Source organism: Nicotiana tomentosiformis, chromosome 3 (assembly GCF_000390325.3).
Source record: "Nicotiana tomentosiformis chromosome 3, ASM39032v3, whole genome shotgun sequence".
Lineage (NCBI taxonomy): Eukaryota > Viridiplantae > Streptophyta > Magnoliopsida > Solanales > Solanaceae > Nicotiana > Nicotiana tomentosiformis.
This window is the reverse complement of record NC_090814.1, coordinates 95,839,802-95,848,862: the sequence shown is the minus strand read 5'-3', so window position 1 is coordinate 95,848,862 and position 9,061 is coordinate 95,839,802. Positions and strand designations below refer to the sequence as shown.

The window sequence follows — 9,061 nt, the reverse complement described above, 5'->3', positions numbered from 1 at the left end:
CAACTGTGCAGTCACTTAGAAATTACTTTGCATAACTGCTCGCATGATTAAAATCCAGAATGAGGCGATCTTTTAGGATAAAAAATAACTTAAAGATAGTAATCGGATAGCAGGAGATGATAGTCTATTCTCGCTGAATAATATGAGTAACACCCCCGTCTTGGGGGAGTTACGAAGTATTATTTATGTTGCACGAGGTGATCCTTTAGGATAAAAAACTTAGGACCCCCCACTTTTATTAAAATAATTCTTTCTTTATGTTTATGTTCTCTCTTAGACTAATTCACATGATTTAAGTTTGGCCGGGACCCACCGTTGTAGACCTCGAGGAGTGCCTAACACCTTCTCCTCGAGGTAATTTGAGCCCTTACCCGATCTTTGGTGACGCAAACTAGTAAACCCGAGTCATTTGCAATAGGTGCCCTAACGCACCTTAATTCGTTAGGTGACGACTCTCTTTTAATAACCCTTCCTCCCTTTTTAAAAGAGTTATCAATATCGAAACCCGATTTCGCAAGAAAAAGGGGGCGCGACAACACATGTACCATTCGTTTATGCCACATAGTTGCATTCTCTGTGTTAACTACTGCAAATGAATGATGAATCTTCTGTGTTTGATTTCCCCTGTTGTAGACAAAATTTATAAGCCATCTTCCTCCCTACCAATCTCCTTCACCCTCCCAGACAAGAGATCCTGGAAGACACAGAAGGTAGGAAAGAAGCCCACAAAATAATTCAATTCTTTTATCACTTTAGATACAGACAAAAGATTGAGTCTAAAGGCTGGTACACAAATAACATGCTGAAGTATATTACCTCCACTGAGTTGACTGGTCCATATATGTGTCACCGAGGCTGAGTCCCCTGTAGGAAATTGCACTTGTCCTGCATTTCCTACTAGTGAATTATTGTGTAACAAATTCTTATTACCAGTCATATGATTCGTAGCACCTGTATCTATGATCCACTCAAAGTTTTTGATGTTATGAACACTATTACTAAAGTAGTTACCTGCCATGTGTGCACTGGCATAACCTTCAATATTAGTTCTCTTCAGAATTTACAAAATTTGTGCAACTTGTTCCTGAGTAAATATTTGTGCAGGCAGCTGAGTAGTGTTGTAGGTGTGTTGACAAGCATTCTGTTACCCTCCAGTTGAGCTATATTTGCTTTGCGTTTGGCCTTGAAATTTGCCGGATAACCAATGAGCTGATAACAATTTTCCTTTAAGTGTCCTGTTTTTCCACAATGATCACATTTCATTAGCTTGTAACAACCTTCCTTGGTATGCCTTTCTGGTGGAAAAATTCACATTCCAAATTATAGGTCCTCCTTTGTTTATTGCGTGATTGATCTGTAAACATAGCTCTTGTCTCATTGTATCCAGAATTCCCCAGAAATTTACTCCCAATTGATCTCCTATTTTCATCTTGAATAACCATTGCATATGCTTGATTAATGGTTGAAACATTAGGTATCAATAGGATCTGTCCTCTAGCTTGCTCAAAACTATCACTCAGTCCCATTAAAAATTGCAATAGATGTTGGAATTAGGGATGTTCGCCGGTCGGTACGGTACGATATTTAGACATTTCGGTTCGGTATTTTTGGTATTTGGTTTTGCAAAATATTATACCAATACCGTACCTAATTAAATTCAGTATGGTTCGATTTTTCTCCTTTCGGTTTCAGTTTATTCGGTTTCGGTAACTTCGGTTTATTTGGTTTGAATACTAACTAGTGCATAGAGTCATAGACGGTAATATTCTTAATTAAAGTACTCAAAAGTACAAAACTAAAAATATTTGTTAACAAAAATTTTGTCCAAAACTAGCAAATACCAACCTAGCGAGAGAAAACTTAGAGAAATATCTTATTACTTGCTTAGAGTTTGATGAACCTAGAGAATAAAGGAAAGTAAAATTTTAAATTTCTTATATTTAGGTTATAATTAATAAAATATGTATTGTGTAATATAATATATATTTCGGTACGGTATCGGTATTTTGGTATTTCATTTTAAAATACTAAATACCAATATTTTTTTAAAACTTAAACCAAATACCATACCGAAGACCAAAATATCGAATACCGAACACCAAAATTTTTGATTTCGGTATGGTAATTCGGTATTTAGCAAATTATGCACAACCCTAGTTGGAATTCTAATTGATAAACGTACTCCTTAGAAGATGCTGGTGGGAGGATCGAATCAAACTCTGCCCATAAATCCTTCATTTTTGTAAAATATACTGACACGGAGGATGATCCTTGCACTGAGGTAAAAATCTTGTTGTGCAAATAGTAGAGTCTCGATGCATTTACCTTGTCAAACCTCTCTTGCAATTCAGCCCAAACCGTTTGTGCATTCAAGGAAAACAATACACCAGTGTGTAATTCCTTACTCACATTACTCATTAGCCATGAAGTAACAATAGCATTACATCTCTACCATTGATTCCCCAATTACACACCAAAATCAGCTTTGCATGTGGATCCATCAACAAGACAAAGCTTATTTTTTCCTAATAATGCGACTTTCATCGCATGACTCCAGATTGTATAGTTTTCCATTCCTATCAGCGGTAGTCCGACAGACATTGATCCTGGTCCATCACATGGATGTAGGTAAAGTGGATGATAGTGATCGAGATTCATTATTCCTCATATAGTCGTGATACCAATGCCGTTGTTCACGGTGGCTCCACTGAGCTCAGAATTGCTCGAATTTTTCCCAATCACCATCACTCACACAGAATTAGTGCTCAGCAAAAAACGATAGAAAAAATGAATGAATTCTCTCGATTTTTCTTCAATTCCGTGAAAAATCCCTTGAATCATTCAACCATAGCTATGAATCAGTCAATCATAACTCTGATACCATATTATATTGCAAAATTGAGATGAAGGATTGAAGGACAAAGATGAACAACACAGAGAGAAAGAGAAAGAGAGAGAGAGAGAGAGAGAGAGAGAGAGAGAGAGGAAGCTTCTCGATATTTTCTCATTTATTATTGAATCTGTACAGTGCACGTATATATATATCTAACCAACTAATTTGATAGTTGTCAACTAACTAATTATGTCTAACTCTAGTTAACTAATAACATCCGACTAACTATAGTTAACTTAAGAAACTTCACATATTATCTCATTAAGTAGCCAAAGAAATCTTGTAATTTGTAAATATTAATCTTTATAGGATGCTTCAGTTTTTTTTTTGTTTTAAATTTCCCTTTGATTCTCCTTTGATCTTTTGTTGGAGCTATAACTATTTTGGTGATTCGAAGACACGATTCTGAAACTGTAGGTGGAGCTGCTGACCATATGAGCAATCCCTTCTTGTCAAAAGATGCTTGAGTTCAGTTGAGTTAGGGACTAGCATAGTAATATGGCTATGGGTCACTTCAACTTTTTCTGTGTGTCTATTCATTTTGGATAAGGATTAATTGGGGGACATACCTTTTCAATGACATTAACCAATATAAGAAATAAATCTTGGGTCTGACAAGGATTATGGTATAATTCTAAGTGAGTGCACCTCTACAAATGAAATTAGCGATTCAAATTCAAATTTGGACAATCTTGTTTTTGGCACGGAGTATAGATATATATATATGTGAAAATCACTAAAATTTTAAAAAATATATAATTTTGATCATATAATTTCAAAAGTATAGCGGGTTTATGGTAAGAGACTAAAGTCAAACCCATCAAATGTAAATTTTAAATTCACTTTAATTTGTCACAGCAGTGCATATATTCTCTTTAAATCCTGGATCCACTACTAGTAAAGCTAAGTCAGACTGTGATCAAACAATAAAGAAGTGATAAAACTTTTCACCAAGCTGCAAAGCTATTTGACATATAGCCTGTTTGGCCAAACTGAAAAAATCAGCTTATTTTGAGAAGTATTTTTTTCAAAAGTGCTTTTCAAAAAAGTACTTTTCGAGAAAATAAGTTTGTGTTTGGCTAATCAATTTAAAAAGCACTTTTGAACAATAATTTGTGTTTGGCCAAACTTTTCAAAAAGTACTTTTATGTGTCAAATTACAAATAAGAACATGAAAAGATTTGCTTAATAGTTAATATTATATAAGTAGATAAATAATTATAATTTTTATTATTAAAGATAATAATTAACTTTTTATTTTATTTAAGTAAAATATAAAAATAAAATTAAAAAGTACTTTATTCTTTCAAGATAATTTAAATATATCAAAAATCATCCAATAAATATGAAAGTTCATCCCAAAAGTCATTTTATATTACTTAATAGTTTAAACTAAGTAAGGTTATTTTGGTATATATAATATTTTGCAAAGAAAATTTTTGGTAGGAAGAAAAGTCAAAACTGCTGTTGCTTCTACTTCTGGAGAAAAGCTACTTTTTTTCTACTTTTTCAAAACTGTTTCTGCTTCTATCCAAAAGCATTTTTTTTTAAAAAAAATTTGGCCAAACAACTCAAATTGAGAGAAAAAAAAAAAGAAGCATTTTTTTAAAAGGAAAAAAAATACTTTTGACATGGTAAAAAGCTATATAAGAAATAAATCAGAAGATATTTGACATATTCTTCAAAGAAGCAGCAAGATAGTAACCAACTTTCAGAGCGTGAATAATTGCTCTCAAAACTATAATGACGCGCACTGCCTATTGCATGCTACCAACTTTTTGATAATTTGATGTTGAAAAGATGTGAATGACAATAACTAATGCTCTTTAGTTATTATGAGCTGTTCTCATTGATACCAACAAAAAATAGAGAGGATAACGAATGAGCAATTCTTGGCCCTTCACAGCAATTGTGGAAGATGTCAAATGCTCCCTCCTTCACTCCATCTATTTAACGCAAAGTTACTTTTTACAACGGAGATTCATCCATCGGAGAAGCTATAGCTCTTGAAGTTCCTTTGCCACTATTTTGTACTAAATTAACTGCCATATATATATAACATTATAACTATACTAAATTAATGTATTATTGGTAACTAAGGTGTTGCGAAAAAAAATATGATCAGTAAAGTGTATAATGTTGTGTCAAACAAGGTATGTAATTATTCTGAATTACAAACATTAGTACCCAAAAATGGAAATTTGAGGTCGTCATATTAATGGCATGATAGTTAGAGGTATTCATACCAATAAACACATGACATGACAGTTGCCAATGAAAGCCTAAGTGGTTAGAACTACCGAATCTTTAAAAATCGATTAAACCGGTAGAATCGAACCGAACCGATTAATAAGTTTTATCATAGATTTTTATATAAATTTATAACTATACGAATAATTAGGATATGTTTTACATAATATTCGAAAAAATATTGAACCTTACCTCATAAATTTATATATAAAAAATATATATTATTTAATAAGTTTAAAAATAACAAGCACTAAACTTTTTCCTTAGGCCCTATGATTATGGAACAGTTATAAGCCAACAAGCAATTAAAATCCTAAGTCTCAACTCCCAACCTATTATGCTACTCATATTGAAACTAAATTAGTTTTTCGATCTTGAGTAGTAGACACAAGGTATTCCAGCAATCTTGAGTGGAAAGTCACAAGGTATTGAATATCATCCCTTTCGTAAAATTTTAGATTTTCTTGTTAGATACTTAATCTTCTAATAAATAGTATTTTTAAGTTTCAGCTTGATTAAAATATTACCATTTATGTGATTAATATTTCTCTTGTCTATGCTCAATTTCTTTTACGTTCCAGTAGAATAGTGGGACGGATCTCCATTTTCGCCATCTTTCATGTTCCTTCGATTTATCACCATTTAAACATTAAAATATCTAGAGAGTTTTGCCAAAATCTCATTCAAGTACGTATATTATTGCGTTCTTAATTACTTTTACTAGCAACTCTTATATGACATTTTAAAAAATTAAAAATAAACCATACTGATACCGAAGAGAAACGAGATGATTTCGAAAGTCTAATATTAGTTATATGAAGTAGAGTAATCGAAAAAAATATGAATTTTATAAAATAACCGATCGAACCAAACCATTGGAACCAAGAAGTGTTGAGACACCGAGAGATCTCAGTTTCTCAAATTATTATGGAAATATGTACTCATGCCTAACTTTTATTTTTGCTGTTACATGGCGTCAAATTATACAACAAAACCAAAAAATAAGAACAAAAAAAATGATAAAAAGGAGGGGTAGAATAACCTAAAAGATAACTATCTTGTGATAAAACTTAATCCAACTTTATTTTCAAAAATCAAACTCGCAAAGTTGGTCATAAAGTTCAAATTTGATCTCGTTCAATCTGATTTTGAAAATCCTAAATATGTTTTAACATCGTCTAAATTTTCCCCATCTAGCGTCAAATAAAATAATACGCTGACGACAAATAATATAATAAAAAATAAATAAATATTAAAAAAATCCAACAAAGAACAGAAAGGGAGGATTCGAAAAGGAAATCAAAGCTCCTAGAAATTGCTATTTTAGTTGTCATTATTTGGCTCTTCCTCTTGAAGTATTAAAAATAAAAGAAAATAGTGAAAAGAGGAAATAATGCAAGGACAGTTTTTGCGTCTTCCCCAAGTGGAAGGATAGTTGAATAATAATACTCCCAAGAAAAAGCTGTGCCGTCACCGTTCATAATTCATATACAGCGCAGCCGCTTCTCAACATCACAAATCAAAACTCACACATTAATATAGTCCACAAATTCAAGGTCAGGTTGGTCCCCTGCACTATTTTTGCTGCTAATTTCGTATCCAATGACGCAGTATATTGAAAAACTTACATCTAATAATATTGAAAAACTTACATTTAATAAGTACTCATTCATCATTTTAAGCTTTCGGATTAGAATTCTGAAAATTAATTCATCCTTTCTGAATTAGTCAGAGTCCAAAGCAAACACAACAGGTGAAAAAATTAAGACTTTATTCGTTTTTAACCCGCGCGAGAAATTATTTATATTTGATAGTCAAAAAATATATATAATTTATATAACTTTTATATATAACATATATAATATATAATATATATATATATATATATATATATTTATATATTGACTATTATTTTAAAAGGGTTATACAATTTTATTTTTCCGAAAAAAATACTCATGTGACGCTAGGGCCTGGAAGATAGCTAACGTGCACTGGTGCTAATAAAAAGAAGACAAATACTCTCTGCTCTCTAATTACGCAATAAGCCCCTGAATTACAAAAAAGAAAATTGAAAAAAGAAATTTAGCTGAATCAATAATTGTAGCACTACAAAAATATCAACGTAAACAATACTAGAAGTTAGATACATTGAACCTGGACATGTTAATCTTGGATCTATAAAAGCACTTCCAACTAAACTGTTTTCATATCAGCATAAACCACAAATCAATCTCCTACCTTTTCTTTCTTTCTTTTAAGCTCAATAGTAATAATAATAATAGCTATTTTTGCTTCCACTATTTTCTCAACTAATTCAGTTAAAATGTTTTCGACAATTGCTGTGCCTTCTAACCAAACAAAGCCCCATCGCCGTGACATCTCCGCCGTGCCGGAGAGTGAGATACTCAGGAGAAGAAATGAGGAGTTGGAGAAAGAATTAAAAAAGAGCATTGAGAGGGAAGAGAAAATGAAGCAGGAATTGCAGAAAACATGGGAAAGGCTGAGGGTGGCGGAGGAGGCTGAAGAGCGCCTTTGCTCTCAACTCGGTGAACTTGAGGCCGAGGCTGTTGATCAGGCTCGGACCTACAGGACACGTGTCATCCATTTGATGGATCAACTCTCTTTGGCCCAGAAACTTCTCGAATCAGCTTCCATTACCGTTCCCAGTGATTGTAGGGGAAATGGAGTTTAATTTGACGCTTCATCTCCATTTTCAAACTAGGTAGAGCACGTACGCCTGTAAAATTATGCGTTGGTTTCAAATGAAAAGATGAAAGATTAGTTACTCGGATTAATGAAGGTGTATATTGACTTGTTTTTCCCCCCTTGTTTTCGTCTCCGAGGTGTGATGGGGGAATTTTTGTTTGTAATGTATCTTCTTTAAGCTTTCTCCGGTGCATGGTCAGGTTATTAGTTAGCGAAATTTATCTGAATTTGATTATGAAAATTATTCCATACGTCCCATTTTAAAGGTCGTTTTAGCTCTTTTTACATTCATTAAAAAAAATAATAAGTATTATAAGGCATCATTTACTAAGTTACCATTATTAAAAGTTTTTTAATTATTGAATTACCTCTTCCGGTCTACGTGATATTTTGTTTTTTTCCGGTTTTTATACATATTAAAGAATTTATTTTTAAACATTAATTAATAATAAAATTGACTATATTAACCTTTAAACTTTTTGAATTTATTCATTAAAAATATAATAGATATTTTAAGGGTAACTTTGGAAAAAAAAATTAATTATCTCTCGATGCATGAAACAATCAAATATTATGAGTCACAAAAAGATCAAAAAATCAACTAAAGTAGATCGGAGTAAGTAGTATTAAAATGAACTATTACTTCTTTAATATTAAGGGGTCATTTGGTATGTGGTGTTTGGTATGAGGTATAACGTGGGATAAGATGTAGGATAAATTATACCTTATTTGGTTGGAAGTATAAATTTATCCTGGGATAAATTTATACTGCCAACCAAATAAGGTATAAATTTAATCTCAGACTTAATTCAGGATATCCCACCTTATCCCACCAAATAGAGATATAAAATTGCTTGAGCTTCCATTTCAATAAGAAATTATTTTTTTTATTTTATAAACAATCACAACTCACTTATCAATTAGCAAATTTCATTAAACCATTCATAGATGAACCCTTTTTTTAAGAGAACATGCTAATGAACTAAAATAAATATACAAAGAGGAAGCTCAAAAATTGGCATGTTTAACAGAGAATAATTTCATTCATTCAAGATATAAATGAACACCAAAAGAAAAATAAGCATCTCATATCATTAATCAAAACAAGATAAGAAGTGGGCCTCAAAAGTTGAATCTGAAACTTTACGGTTTTACAACTTTGAATTTTAAACTCATTCAGACCGCACGCAAGATCTCAAACAGAGCATCGAA

The 9,061-nt window shown here is 32.1% G+C and overlaps 1 protein-coding gene across 1 annotated transcript; it reads left to right on the top strand.

Annotated features, from left to right (window-relative positions):
• Positions 1 to 7,340: 7,340 nt before the first annotated feature.
• LOC104104430 (protein RESPONSE TO LOW SULFUR 3-like) lies at positions 7,341 to 8,100 on the top strand. The gene has a single exon (XM_009612516.4). It carries the CDS (start codon positions 7,467 to 7,469, stop codon positions 7,833 to 7,835), a length of 369 nt encoding a protein of 122 aa, XP_009610811.1. The 5' UTR covers positions 7,341 to 7,466; the 3' UTR covers positions 7,836 to 8,100.
• The last annotated feature ends 961 nt before the right edge of the window (positions 8,101 to 9,061 follow it).

Excerpts from the sequence above, each read along its gene's own strand:
- LOC104104430 (XM_009612516.4), top strand. The coding sequence starts at position 7,467 with ATGTTTTCGACAATTGCTGTGCCTTCTAACCAAACAAAGCCCCATCGC.